The following is a 15,799-nucleotide window of genomic DNA, read 5'->3' on the forward strand; positions in this document are numbered from 1 at the left end:
CAGGTCTGCAGCACACGGGATCTCTGTTGAGGCATGCAGGATCTTTTCATTATGGTGTGTGGTCTGCTTGGGTTTCTCTCTAGTTGCGGCATGCAGGCGTCTCTCTAGTTGTGACATGCATGTTTTCTCTCTCTAGTTGTGGTGTGCAGGCTCCAGGACACATGGGCTCAGTAGTTGTGGCACGTGGGCTCCAGAGCATGTGGGCTCTGTAGCTTGTGGCATGTGGGCTCTCTCATTGAGGCGTGCAAGCTCAATAGTTGTGGCATGTGGGCTTAGTTGCGCCGCAACATGTGGGATCTTAGTTCCCCGACCAGGGATCGAACCCACATTCCCTGCATTGGAAGGTGGATTCTTCACCACTGGACTACCAGGGAAGTCCCCCCATTATTTCTTTATATAGCTTTCTGCCCTTTTCTCTTTCTCTGTTCCTTTGAGGACTCTAGAAGGACTCCCCCACCCCATTGACCCCCTGCCCCATTTCCCTGCTCTTAACTTTCCCCAGACTATTCCGCCATGCTGATCCCCTCAGTGTTCTGGGTGGTGTGAGACAGGAATGGATCTGTTGGGCAGTGTCCCCCAAGACTGGGGAAGGTGGGCTCTCACTTCACTTTTATTTTCCCTCATAGGAGAAATTACAAGCTAAGAGGGCCTTCTCTCTATGCCCTGAGCTATACTACTTTGGAGGAGGAGTGATGTTGGTAAAATGAAACTGTTCTCCTTGTTCTCTTTCATGCATCTATTCTTGGAGGTTTTGCTTAACTAGCATGCTGTAACCTCCAAGGTAGATACTTGGGCCCCCACAAAGGTACTCTCACCTGTGGGTGGTTGTCAAAGTTGGAGTATCTGAGGGCATATGGGAACTGGAACCTCCTGTTCCTCCAGCTCGCTGATGTCACTTACGAGTCAGAATTATAACCAGGTCTATTTTACTCTGCGCAACATCTGCAATATATAAGATTTCGTCTCACAGTGTGTAAAAGTTACATATTCAATATATTGTAAAACAGATGACTACTGTGGAAAGCTCATTACACTTGGAGAAAACATTTCCAAACATACTATTAAAGTTCATTTCAAAATAAGAAATGAGCAAGAGAAATTCCTTTTCATAAAAAATAAAAACACTGGGATTTTGGGTGTTTCATTTCTGGAACAGTGTTTTGAACTATGATGAGAAATCACCAAATCTCAAAGGGAAAAATCGACTTCACAAAACAAAGACTGGTGTAAAGCAGTAAGCAGAAGAGTCAAGGAAGGTCAGGCCTCTGGCATTTCATGAAAGAAGTGCTTGGGAAACAGGAGACGGGACCGTATAGTCTCTTCAATAAATGACGGGTGTCTGGGAATGGCAAGTTTTACCGAAAATCCTGGCCTCTAGGGAAATAGCCGCTCAAAGAGACCAAAGCCCTAACAAGACTTTGTGAGCCAAAACATCAACCTCTCTCTTTTCTCACAGGAAGAAAAGCCTTTCCTGGAAGTTCACCAGGCAGAGCATGTCAAACAGCTCCTGAGGAAGTGCCCCCTGCAGTAAGCACAGTTATATTTGTTCACGCCCCTCGGCGTTTGCACCAATATTGATGAGCCCTGACCGTGTCAGAGACCTGGAGATGACTGGAAGAGCGCTGTTTTAGGACGCTTGTTTGCTAATAACAGAAACTCGACTCAAATGGGATTAAAGAGAAACAGGAAAGTTATGGCCTTACATAATTAAAGAGCCTAGAGGTCGCCAGTTTTCAGACACAGATGGATCCAGGGGTTTGACTGATATAATCAGAACTAGGTCTCTTTCCCTCATCTCTCAGCTCTGCTTTTACCTATGTTAAACTCTTAGTTAGGTAGGCTTCCTCCCCGTGGTGGCCCCCAGAATCTCTAAGCTTATACCCTCCTGTCTTAAGCTCATAGAGAAAAGAATGTTTTCTTTCAAATAATTCAAACAAAATTCCCATGAATGTGTTTCATTGGATCAAGTTGGACCACATGGCATCCCAGAACCAATTACTGTGAGTAGGTGATTGGAGTAAACTGATTGTTAAACCAGGGTCACATGTTCACCATGGGAACTAGGAAGTGGTTCAGCTTCACTTAAACCACCAGGACTGATGGTGGGGAAGAGTAGATTCCCAGAGAAAAACTGAGATGTTGTTACCAATAAAAGAGGACATAGCTCTTGGCCAGGCAAGAACACCTGGTCTTCAGTGACCATTCAAGTCACCCTACCCCTGCCACTGCCACTGTGCACAAGGGTATATTCCCAGAGAAGGGATATGTCTAATCCAAGGTCATAGTGGCAAAACTAGTTCTTTGGTTAGAGTTACATTTGGCTACATATAGCAGAAAATGCAAAATAATCATGGCACAAATAAAAGAGAAATTTCTTTCTTTCTCATGTAAAAGAATTCTGGAGGCAGGCAGTCCATACTAACCCTGGACTGCCCACCACGCAGTTTACCCATTGTCTGTCTTTCTGTTCTAGTAACATAGTGGTTTCCATCATGAAGCCTGTCTGTGGCCCAAGATAGATGCTGGGGCTCCAGCCTGGGCCAGCCACCATGTCTGCCCTTCAGATGGCAGGCAGGAGAAAAGAGTGAAGTCAAAGGGAATCCTCCCAGCTGTGTCAGTTCCACCTGACCAGCCTCCCCAAAGTCCCACACCACATCTCTGGTCACGTCTAATTGGCTTGTTTAGTCTTGGTCACTCTTAGCTGTAAGAGAGGTCGGGAACTATAGCCTTTAATTTGGTAGATTGCTGTACTGAATAAAACTGAGTCTTTGTTCTTAAGAATGAGGGGAGAATGAAAACTGTGGAATCTACCAGTGCTCTTTGTCTTCACTATACGCTAAGGTGAAGAAGAGGAGATGATATTATTTTCAGAAGAATCAGGCATTTGTTTACCAGCCACAACCTGTCTTCTCTTGATGTTTATTCATTCACAGAGAGAGAGAAAAGTCTTGGTTCCAAACCAGGATCTATGAGTGGGACCCTTACTTTCAGTTCCCAAGCAGGATGATTGGAACCACTGTGTTGGCTTTCATCTGCCTGTACCTTGTAAGTAGATCTAAGCAAATCCTTTATTATTTTATAAATGGGGTGGGTCTAGGATAGGGGTTGTTCTTTAAAAGCTGGGTCAAAATTGAGTATCTGTAAATCAAAAAAGTACAATTTTTTGACCCCACCATTTTGACTCCAAGGACACTTATACTCATGTGGTGAATATTACTAATAAATATAATCGAGTTATTTACGGAGACTTCCAGTTACCAATTCCACATGTAAAGAGCTTGCAAGATGCCAATCCATCTTAACAACAAATACAAATCTGAACAAATTGAAGAATCAACAACTCTTCTTAGATCCCTAAGAGCAGTGAGGTCATGGAGCAAACCTTTACCCCTAAAACTGAAGAGACACGATCATCACAGAATGGAGCAGAAACCCCATGGCAACCAGTGCCAAGGTAGGAAAATCTGAACTGTAATTGATGCCATCAATCAATTGGATATTTTGGAAATCCAAAGACTACTTCATCAACAACAGCAGAATACACATTCTTCTCAAGAGTAAATGGAAAATTCAACAAGATAGACTATATCCTGGACCATAAAACACATCTTAATAAATATAAAAGAATAGAAATCATACAATGTCTGCTCTCAGATCAAAGTGGAATTAAACTAAAAATCAGTAACAGAAAGATAACGGAGAATCTGCAAGTAGTAGGTATGAAAACAACACACTTTAAAGTAACATATGAGCCAAAGAAAAACATCAAGGGAAATTAAAAATATTTTGAACAGATGAAAATGAAAACACAACTTATCAAAATTTGTGGGAGGCAGCAAAAGCAGTGCTTAGAGGGAAATTTATAGCATTGAATGTACATATTAGACCTGAAGAAAGATCTTAAATCAATCGTCTAAACTTTTACCTTAGGAAACGAACAAACAAAAAAGAGCAAATTAAAATGCAAAGTAAGCAGAAGAATAGATGTAATAAAAATTAGAGCAGAAACCTATGAAATTGAAAACAGGAAGTCAATAAAGTACAGAATCAAAGCATTTCACGTGGTCATTGTTATCTGAGATAAAATGTCTGAGTCAAAAGCAGGGTCAAATGGCGGGATAAAAATGGCCAAATTGTCTTCTGCTCATTTTAAATGTACTAGGATGATACCTATATAAACTAATCCTGTGATTAAGTTTTAAGTGGATGTATTAGGTTATGATGAAGTACCACATAAACCCACAAATTTCAGTGACAACACTGAATATATTTTTGCCCACCTAACAGTGTTGAGTGAGTGTTGAGGTTTGGGAGGTAGCAGTCTTCCACGTGTTTGTTCCATAACTGGTTTCTCCATCGTGTGCCTTCATCATCCCTGAGCACCCTCACCACCTGCATCCAGTCAGCAGAAGGAGAAAGCAGGTGGCGAAATGCCTGTGAGAGGTTTTCAAAGGCTATGTGGACCCAGCACACATTCCTTCCACTCTTCTTCCATTGACAAGAACCTTGTTATTTACCCACATCTAACTCAAGGGAGGCTGGCAAATGTAGTCCAACCTGTGCCCAAAAAAGGGGAGAAGAGATTTTAATGGACAACTAGCTAGAGTTCTCTGCAGCAGTGGGTAAATCACTAGGGGTTATTGTGTTTATTAAATCATTATTGGTTGTCTACTCTATGCCAAACACTATACTAAGACCTGGAAGAGAGAAGAGAGCTGATTCAGCAGAGTCTTGGCCTGGGAGTAGCCCATGGTCTAAGACAAGAAGATAAAATACAGTATGAAGTACTGCCGTCTAACTAGAGAAAAAGAAAAGGTAAAAGTGCTTTGGAAATATAGTGAATTACTCTGGATTGAGAACCTGCCTGAAAATAGTAGCATTTGAGGTCCACATTCAGTTTGGTTGATGAAGTAAAATGGCGTCAGGGACTCTAGAAGCAATGGCATGATGATGGGGGCATGAGGGCAGGATGACAGGATGATAGGAGGGGAGCAAGCATGACATGCATACAGGAAATAGCACCTCCTCCAATTTGGTCATTGCCAAGATACAAGAAGGGGAACAGTGAGAAGTGTTTGGAATTGTCCCCAGGGTCACCCCTTATTCAAAGTCCACTCTGTTTTAATTATTTCACTCTGATTTAATTAATGTTTGAAGAGTTCTTTGAGCCCTTGTGGTGCCTACTCTTATATGCTGTTGTGTGAAGAACAGAGTTTGGGGTGACTCCTGTCTCCAAAGAAGTCACAATCCCATTCATCTCAGTAGAGCAAGTGTCCAGAGTCTATTGCAGATGAGTTTTGAACTTCAGAGAGATATGACCTCAAAACGAAAGAGAGACCCATATGTTATTCATATACTGAGCGGGACTCAGGTGAGACCTTGAAACATTTGCTCTGTGTCCCCCAGTTCATTGTCATTGAGTTCTGCATGTTCGTGTATGTGAGAGATGAGCTGGATGTGTTTGAAGGCGAATTGGAGAGCTACGTCGCCTCCATGAACCGGACGGGTACCCTGACCCCAGTCCTCCTGCAGGTGAAAGAGCTGATTAACGTCACCAAAGGTAAAACCATCCTCCACCTTTGTTTCTGCTGCCTGTGTAGGAAACAGAGAGGGACTTGTGACCTGTGGCAGGTGCACACCTATAATGATTATTGCTGCTGGTCTTGATATTACCTGTGTTACAATTGCTCTATGCCTCCCTGGGTTGACTCAAAGGAAAAAGGGGTCAGGACACAGGCCATTTTGTTAGAACCTGTTTGGGGCTGAATTGAACATGCCCTGATAATTTTCTAATCTCAAATAGCCTATTTTGTTTGATGCCAGTGGAAACAACTAAAATCATCATATTTTTTTCACTTTGGAAAAGATAAAACAGTGGTCCATGACTTTATTATTATATGGAAAGTTTACTTATATCATTCAAATTTAATTTCTGCTTAGTTCAGGTTGCTATAACAAATTACCATAGACTGTGTGGTATAAAAACAGACATTTATTTCTCACAGTTCTGGAGACTGGGAAGTTGAAGGTGCTAGCAGACCTGGTGTCTGGGGAGGGTCAGTTTCCTGCCTTGCAGAAGGCCACCCTCTCTTTGTGTCCTCACATACTGGATGGAGAACAGGGAGAGGAAGCAAACTCCCTCATGTATCTTCTTATAGGGCACTAATTCCATCATGAGGGCTCCACCCTCATGATCTAATCACCTCCCAAAGGCTCCATTTCCAAATACCATCACATTGGGGATTGGGGTTTCAACACATGAATTTTGTCGGGGGTGGGAGACACACACATTCTGTCCATAACAGTCACTTTACCTTAAAATAGTAGCTTTCTTTGAAAATGACATACTCTAATTATATGTCCATTGCCCATGAAGGAAGGAAAGTTCTTCACTATTCCTTGTTGAGAAAGGACCTGGACAAGATGTCAGGATAAACTCTGTCATTGCACAAATCAGGTCCCTTCTCTTGGCCTCAGTTTCCTCATCTTTAAAATGGGACTGGGATGAGGGTACCAAATGGTTTCCAAAAGCCTTTGTAGCTCTGACATTTAATGGCTGTAAATTACCATATGTTCCTTAAGCCATGAAACAGGTGATGCAAATAATATTTTCACTTAAGACTCACAAGCTAGTAGAATATCAAAACCAGAGGGGAATAGATCTACTGTGAATTATTTGAGGAAAATTCTCTTATACATACATGACATAGAAGGTTACACTAAGGTGGGTACTGCTTCTTCCATATTACCATACTTTTTTGTTGCCCTTGAACACTTCTATCATCTTTAATGTTCTGCCTGATGAGTCCCTTCCTATACACTCAGCGAGCATATTCTAATGTTTGATTTAATAATACTTGATTTAAGTCATACTTCAGAAAATTCACATTTCTACCCCTGTTTTGGGCAACTTTTTAATGCTAACCTCAGTTACTTGGTCTGGGTGAATTGTAGTGAGTATATCACCATATTCACTCATGTTTTATCTCCTCTTTGATATATTGCTCACGTTTAGACACTTTAAGAATCAGTATATAACATTTTCACTCTGTCTCAATCTCTTCCAGCTTTAAACAGCTGCCCTCTTTCCAAGAGAGACTCTTAGGCTGAACATGCTTCACCTTTGGGATGATAAAGGCATTAAATTAAAGGTGTGTGGTCATGTTCTTGCTGCTGGCTGGAGAAAGTCTGCACTCACTCTTCTTGTGGCCAGACTCCTTCCATCCTCTCCTTCCAAGGATGTGTCCCCTGCATCCCCTGGGGTGAGGTTTATGGTGATTTACCCACATCCTTTGTGTTGGTGGAGGTTTGGGATAGAGCAATTGCCTAGTCCTGGTGATGCTGATAAAGACACCTCTGAAACTTGAAAGGAATGGAAATCAGCTTTCTTTTTCCTTCTTTTTAAAAACAGCTTTATGAAGATATAACTCACATACCATACAATTCACTCATTTAAAGTGTACCATTCAGTGGCTTTTAGTATTTTGAAATTTATGCACCCATCACCACAGTCAAATTTAGAACATTTTCATCACCCTAAAAGAAATCATGACCACTTTCAGTCACTCCCCATTTCTCAACTCTCCCCGGCCACTATTTTCTGGCTCTATAGATTTGCCTATTCTGGACATCTTATATAAATAGAATCATACAATACGTGGTCTTTTTTGATTGACTTCTTTCACATAGCAAGATGTTTATAAGGTTCATCTATATCATAGCATGTGTCTCAGCTTCATTCTTTTTTATTGCTGAATTTTATTCTGTTGTATGAATATACAATATTGTATTTATGTATTTGTTGATGCAAATTTGGGTTGTTTCAACTTTTGGTTATTATGAATAATACTGCTGTGAACATTCATCTACAAGTTTTTCATATATTTTTATATATCTTGGGTATATACTTAGGAGTGGAATTCTGGATCATGTGGTAATTATGTTTAAGCTTTTGGGGGAATTGCCAGACCGTTTTCAAAAGCAGCTTCATCACTATGTATTGCCATCACCAATGTATGAGGGGTCCAGCTTCTATGCCTTCATCAACATTTGTTAATATCTTTATTTTTTATTATAGCCATCTAGTAAGTATGAAGTGGTATGGCATTGTATTTTTTTTAAATTGAAGTATAATTGATTTATAATGTTTCAGGTATACAGCAAAGTGATTCAGATATATGTATATATATATATATATATACACACACATATATATTATTTTCCAGATTCTTTTCCATTATAAGTTATTACAAGATATTGACTATGATTCCCTGTGCTATACTGTAGGCCCTTGTTTTTTTAATGTATCTTATGTATAGTAGTGTGTATCTGTTAATCCCAAATTCATAATTTATCCCTCTTCCTCCCCCCCACCTTTGGTAATCGTAAGTTTGTTTTCTATGTCTATGATTCTGTTCCTGTTTTGTAAATAAGTTCATTTGTATCATTTTTTTAGATTCCACATATAAGTGATATCATGTTATATTTGTTTTTCTCTGACTTACTTCACTTAGTATGATAATCTCTAGGTCCATCCATGTTGCTGCAAATGGCATTATTTCATTATTTTTTATGGCTGAGTAATATTCCATTGTATGTATATGCCACATCTTCTTTATCCATTCATCTGTTATTGGACACTTAGGTTGCTTCCATGTCTTGGCTATTGTAAATAGTGCTGCTATGAACATTGGGGGTGCATTGCGGTTTTGATTTTCATTTCCCTGATGGCTGATGATGTTGAGCATCTTTTCATGTACTTATTGACCATTTGTACATCTTCTTTGAGTAATGACTACTGAGATTCTTTGCCCACTTTAAAATTGGATTATTTGTCTACTATTGAGCTGTAAGAGTTCTTTGTATATTCTATATACACATCCCTTACAAGAGATATAATTTACAAATAATTTCTTCCATTCTGTGGGTTGCTTTTTCACTTTTTTGATGGTGTCCTTTGAAACACAAATGCTTTTAATTCTAATGCGGTCTAATATATCTTGTTTTCTTTTATCACTTGTGCATGTCTACGAAACCATTGTCTAACCCAAGGTCACAAAGATTTACTCTCATATTTTCTTCTGAGACTTTTATCATTTTAGTTGTTACATTGAGTGTATGATCCATTTTGATTTAATTTTTGTATACGGTATGAGGTAAGGTTCTAACTTCATTGTTTTACATGGGGAATATCAGTTTCCCCTGCACTATTTGTTAATAGGCATATTCCTTCCCCATTGAATTGTCTTGTCATCCTTGTTGAAAATACATTGACAATGGGGGTTTACTTCTGGATTCTCAATTTATTCCATTGGTCTATTTGTCTATCTTTATGGCAATATCACACTGTCTTATTACTGTAGCTCAGGAAATGTGAGTCCTGTAATTTTGTTCTTCTTTTTCAAGGTTGTATAGCCTATTCAGGGTCGCTTCATTTTTATATGAATTTTAGGATTAGCTTGTCAATTTATCCAAAAATGACATTGGAATTTTGACAGGGATTTGAATCTGTAGATCAATTTAGGGAGTATTACCATGTTCACAAAGAAAAACCAATACGTAAAAGTGATACGTTTTTCCATTAATTTAGGTCTTCTTTAATTTCTTAAAACAAGCTTTTGTAGTCTTTTTTTTTTTTTTTTTTTCGGTACGCGGGCCTCTCACTGTTGTGGCCTCTCCCGTTGTGGAGCACAGGCTCCAGACGCGCAGGCTCAACGGCCATGGCTCACGGGCCCAGCCGCTCCGCGGCATGTGGGATCTTCCCAGACCGGGGCATGAACCCGCGTCCCCTGCATCAGCAGGCGGACTCTCAACCACTGCGCCACCAGGGAAGCCCTATTCTTAAGTATTTTATTCTTTATGATACTATTGCAAATGCAGTTGTTTCTTACTTCATTTTCATATTATTTGTTGGTAGTGTATAGCAATACAATTGACTTTTATATATTGGTCTTGTGTCTTACAACCTTGCTGAACTCATTTATTAATTCATTTTACTTTGTGTGTTTATTTATTCCTTAGGATTTTCTATATATAAGAACATGTTGTTGGTGAACAGAGATAGTTTTATTTCTTCCGTTGCAGTCTGGATGCATTTTCTTGCCTAACTGCCCTGGCTAGACCCTCCAGTACAATGTTGGATAGAATTGGCAAGAGCAGACATTGATTTTCTTATTCTTGAACTGATGGGGAAAGCAGTCTGTTTTTCACCAATTAAGTATGATGTTAGCTGTGGGTTTTTTGCAGATGCTTTTTATCCAATTGAGGAAATTCCCTTCTATTTCTAGTTTATGGAGTGATTTGAGTTATAAAGAGGTGTTGGATTCTTTCGAATGCCTTTTCTGTACCTACTGAGAGTCGGCTTACACAGAAGCTTTTACTTCCTTCCCTCTGTCTCCATCCCTCTCTCACAAGCACACAGAATCATTCTGAAAGCAAATTAGGTACGAAATAGTAAAAACATACTGAAAGATGGATGAATGAATAGTCAAGACGCTGATTCCAGTTACCGTTGCACAAGGTGACTGTTTATTGGGTAACCACCCCCCCAAAAGCGGAGATTGGAAGTTCAAGAATTAATGATGTTTTACTAGGCTGGAGGCTACCTACCATGTGTACACTCCATAATTTTCTTTTTCTATTACTCACTGTAGATTGAAAATATTAATACCAAAGGCAAAGATTATAAATACGCAGGAAATAAAGGATATCGAGGGTGTATGGCTAAAATGAAACAGAAAATAAGCAAAACGTTATTTGCACAAGAGGTGTGTTAAAGGAAGTGCAGTATATTTTGCCCAAACCTTTCTGTTATGAGTTTCTGCATTTTAGTTCTCCGACCAGGGATTGAACCCCGGCCCTCAGCAGTGAAAGTGCGGAGTCCTAACCACTGGACCACCAGGGAATTCCCTCTGCATTTTAAAAATAGTTTCTGGTTCATCTTCTGAGGCCTCTCGTATCACCTTTTCTGTTTCAGGAGTCTGGGTGGTGACCATCTTGCCTGCCTCCCTCACGTGTGTGAGCTACCTGTTTCACATCTTGGCTTGTTACAGGTAAGAGGGTTCTAGGAGTCATTTGTGTCTCTTTAGCCGGGAAAGCAGCTGACAGACTTTTCTCAGAATTCCCAGGCAGTGCCAGCAGTGCCCAAACTGGGAACAGCAGTATATATATAGGGTCTAGGGACAACCATACCTATTGGTAGTAAAAGACAAAAACAAACAAACAAACAACTATTGATTTGAGCTCCCACTGTAAGCTTGACATTGTGATTAGAGTCTTCTTTTGGTTTTCAGCAAAACCCCAAGCGGTACTTTCATCTCCATGTTCACTGCTGTGCAGGCGAGACTCAACACAATAACTTTAGCCACAGGCTGTTAGCAGCTGATCTCGTCTTCTGGCGCCTTCTGACCTTGTCATTTCTTGTACACTTCTGCATTGCTACTAGGTGTTAGACCCGCCCTGCTCTCCAGGACTAATCACACTGCGCTCCCAGCAGGTGAATCTGGCTCAAGGGGACCTCACAGGAGGTTGGGACAAGGGAACCAGGGGTATCCGTCTCTAGAACAGCAGCACAGGAGGAGGGGATGGCCTTCAGTATGTAGCTGGCATTTGCATGCAGACGGAAGTTGAATTTAGGTATCTATTGCTCCCTTTTCTCTCCATTTCTCTGCCTTTGTCTCTGCCTCTCCCTTTCTCTCTCTCTCTCTCTCTCTCTCTCTGTCTCAGTCTCTAGTTCACAGTCTCCCACTCACTCACAGGAAGCCCAGGGCCAATTCCCACCCCTGCAGAGCATCCTGCTTTTGCATCCTCCCCATCTGGCTACTCAAAGGTTGGGTCTCTTGCAGATGACATCTAAGTGAAGACTCTCCTGGCACAAAGAGCCCCAGTTCTCCATCCCAGCCCTGGCTTGCTCCCTGTCTCTGCTTTCTTCTCCCTGGGCTCTGTGGGTGGACTGGACACTGCTGCTTACCCTTTCCCTGCCTGTTGTAGGGATATGTCTGCTCCTTCCTTCATTAGCCTACAAGTGGCTGGGAGATATTCACTGAGGCATTTGACCGCAACCAGGAACAACCACAATGCAGAGCTGGCTGCATGGATGTGGGTGGAGGGTAGCTGAGGGCACAGGGGCAAGAAGGCCCCTGTGGTGGGGAGGCCTCCTTCCCGTCCAGGCTGGCCCTTCCCTCCCACACCTGTCACCCAGGAGTGACAGTCCCTGCCCTGCCTCCTTTACAAGACCATGGGGCAGAGGAAATAATGGATGAGAAAGCACCCTTTGGACAGCACTAGCACTGTGCCAGTATTGTTATTTTTCTTATAATTATGCCAACCTATCTACAGGCTTGTGTTTTAAAAACAAAGTTACAAAAATATTTAGTGTAAAGTAAGTCTTCTTCCCATCAGGCCCCATATTGTTGCCCAAGAGCTAAGCACTATTATTCATTTTCTGTGCATCCTTCCAGAAATTTTCTCTGCAAATATATCTGTGCATGTTTGTATTCCTGGTCGCACACCTCTGGTACTGCCAAACAGAAACACAATGAAAGCCACAGATACAATTTTACATTTTCTAATAGACACTATTTAAAAAAGGTAAAGGAGAGGTGAAAATAATTTAATAATATGTTATTTAACCCAGCATAACTCAAATATCATCATTTCATTATGTAATAAATATGCCAACTATTAATGAGATACTTACATTCTTTATTTCATACTAAGTTTTCCCAATTCAGTGGTGATGAAATTGCAAAATAACCTGGAAATTGCTGGAATGGGATGTTAAGAAAAAAGGAGGATATAGATGTGAATGTGGACTGTGAACAAAACTGTGCCAATCTAATCTTTAGGCAAAAGGCCAGGCTGAGACGGGCACATGGGAAAAGCACACAGTGATTTCTTTGGGTGCTGGGATTGTGAGGAATTGTGGCTTCTTTTTCATTTCATTTTATGTTGTTATAAGTGGGGGGCTATTGTTAAAATTTTTTTACCTGTTTTGAAATAATATTATATAGGTAATGTATATTCATTGTAGAGAAAATAAGAAAATAGAGCAAGCTAAAGAAACTAAAAACCACACACACAGTCTCAACTATCACATTCAGTCACCATTGAGATTAGGTAGCTATATGCTATTTTTACAAAATATATTAAGTTTAAGATTTTTAAATTATCAGGGAAATGCAAATCAAAACCACAATGAGATGTCATCTCACATCTTTGAGAATGGCTATTACCAAAAACACAAAGATAAGTGTTGACAAGGACGTGGAGAAAAGGGAACCCTCTTACACTATTGGTGGGAAGGTAAATTGGTGCAGCCACTATGAAAATAGTATGGGGGCTCCTCAAAAAATTAAAAATAGAGCTACCATATGATCCAGCAATCCCACTCCTGGGCATATATCCAAAAAAGTGGAAACAATAACTTAAAAAGATACATGCACCCCAGTGTTCTTTGCAGCATTATTTACAATAGCCAAGATATGGAAGCAACCTTAGTGTCCATGGATGGGTGAATGGGTAAAGAAGATGTGGAATACACACACACACACACACACACACACACACACACACACACACACACACACACACACACACACCAGAATACTACTCAGCCATAAAAAAGAATGAAATCTTGTCATTTGTGACAGCATTTATGACCTTGAGGACATTATGCTAAGTGAAATAAGTCAGATGGAGAAAGACAAATGATTTCACTCATATATGGACTCTAAACAAAACAAAACTAAAACTAAACTCATAGAACAGATTGGTGGTTACCAGAAGTGGGGTGGGGGGAGTGAAATGGGTGAATGGCATCAAAAAGCACAAACTTTCAGTTATAAAATAAATAAGTCATAGGGATGTAATGTACAGCATGGCGACTATAGTTAAAAAATAGTGAATATTTGAAAGTTTCTAAGAGAGTAGATTAAAAGTTCGCATCACAAGAAAAAAAATTTTGTAACTGTGTGCAGTGACAGATATTAACAAGACTTACTGTGATCATTTCACAGTATATACAAATATCGAATTATTATATTGTACACCTGAAATAATATCATGTTATATGTCAATTATATCTCAATTTTCAAAAAAAGTATTAAAAAATGATTTTTAAGCCCTGGTCATGAGCATTACTAACTCCCACTTTTTCTTTAGGAAGCAAATGAAGAGGTTGTGGGCAGGAGATAAACACTTTCTCCCTTTGAAGTTCCATAATCCTTCCTCGTCAGAGAGTGTGGTAAGTCTACAGAGGCCTCTTTCTGCTCCGAGGCCAAAACCTGCTCTCCTGCACCTCAGATGGGGGGGGGGGCGGGGAGGAAGAGCTCTGGGCTGGGGGTCCAGAGTCCTCAATTCTAGTATGTTCTGCTGCTGGGTGACTCCGGACAGCCACTGTCCCCATCCAGCCCTCAGTTTCCTCATCCGTAAAATGAGGACAATCATGACACCTGCCTTGGTGGGTTGGTGGGTGACCCTCACATGAGACAAGGATGCCGGACACGTGTTAGAGGTAATCAGCATGTCTCCTCTTTCAGACCCTTTTTTCTTTCTAAATCTCAGGTGGCCTTTTTTCTTTCTAAATCTCAGGTGGCCATTGCAAGGTACTCTGGCTGGCAGATAGCTTATATTCTGTGGGGTAAGTGCCCTCACATGACCCATTCAATTCAATACACATTCCCTGGGCACCTGCAGAGTCCTGGCTGTGGGTAGGGAGGAGACACGTAGGGCAGAAGTGGCCCCAGCTCTTCCTTGAGGGACCTTCCGGAAGGAGTGAGAAGCACACATTCGTGTAGGTCATCATCACCACCTGTCCTGTGCCCACGGGGTGTGTATGCTAAGGGCGGTGGTGACCCAGAGGAGGAAGTGACTGTCCACACCCAGGACAGGGCAAGAAGCCTTTCTAGTGGAGTTGATGTTTGAACTGCACCTGGCAGGGTGAGCAGGTCAGCAGTCATGCCAGGCAGAAGAAACCAGTGCAAGTAAGAGTGCCAGGACCTTCGTTTGGGAGGAGGCTAGAGGGAAGACTGCAGGGAGGGACCTGTGTGACTGGATCCTGAAGGGCCTTGAGCGACCACCGGCTCCCTTGGCCCACAGGCTACCTCATCATCCACGTGATGCAGAGCCTGTGTGGCCTAGTGATCACGTACAGCCTGGTGCTACCTGTCATCCACAATCAGACCCTGGAGATGCTCCGAGGACTGGGCATCGGGATGTAAGTGCTGGGCGGGCTTCCTGTCACTGCCCAGGGCCTGGGAGCTGGTGGGTCTTCACAGCTGCTGTTTGAAATACCCCTTCCCTGCTGGGCTCTCACCAATCCCCGGACCCATGCTCCCAGCTCTGACCCAAGGATGGGCTAAAATAGCAACTCATTGTGATGGGAACCTCACAGTTTACAAAATGTTTCCACGCTCACTGTTCAATGGTGTCCTCACAATTGTGTCTGTGGGAGATATATATGTGTCCATTTTATAGGTGGGAAGATTGAGGTTCAGGGAGGTGAAGTAAGAGAAAGGACAGTATAGTGGAAGGAGAGAGGAAATCTGAGCTTGGGTTTTAGATCACATGTGTGGCTTGTAAGTGCCTCTCTGAGCCTCAGTTTACCCATTTGGAAAGTAAAAGTGAATGCTGACATTATTGAGAATTCACTACACATCTTTTCTCTTAAGAACTCTTTGAGGTTGGGACTTACATTAGCTCCCTTTTTTCAGATGAGGAAACAGAGGCACAGAGAGGCCGAGCAGTTTGTCCCAGGGGAGGAGGCAGGACTGGGAGCTGGGCAATCTGAAACCAAAGCCTC

At 41.5% G+C, this 15,799-nt stretch overlaps 1 protein-coding gene across 1 annotated transcript in view; it reads left to right on the forward strand.

Annotated features, from left to right (window-relative positions):
- Positions 1–15,799, forward strand: part of LOC307189516 (stimulated by retinoic acid gene 6 protein-like) — a 70,876-nt gene that overhangs the window by 51,130 nt on the left and 3,947 nt on the right. Inside the window, 7 exon segments of the mRNA XM_079927682.1 lie at positions 1,457–1,527; positions 2,934–3,045; positions 5,407–5,560; positions 10,976–11,051; positions 14,161–14,242; positions 14,590–14,638; positions 15,097–15,214. Coding sequence (XP_079783808.1) covers positions 1,457–1,527; positions 2,934–3,045; positions 5,407–5,560; positions 10,976–11,051; positions 14,161–14,242; positions 14,590–14,638; positions 15,097–15,214 — 662 coding nt within the window.

The sequence above is a fragment of the Stenella coeruleoalba genome, assembly GCF_951394435.1.
Source record: "Stenella coeruleoalba genome assembly, chromosome: 7".
NCBI lineage: Eukaryota > Metazoa > Chordata > Mammalia > Artiodactyla > Delphinidae > Stenella > Stenella coeruleoalba.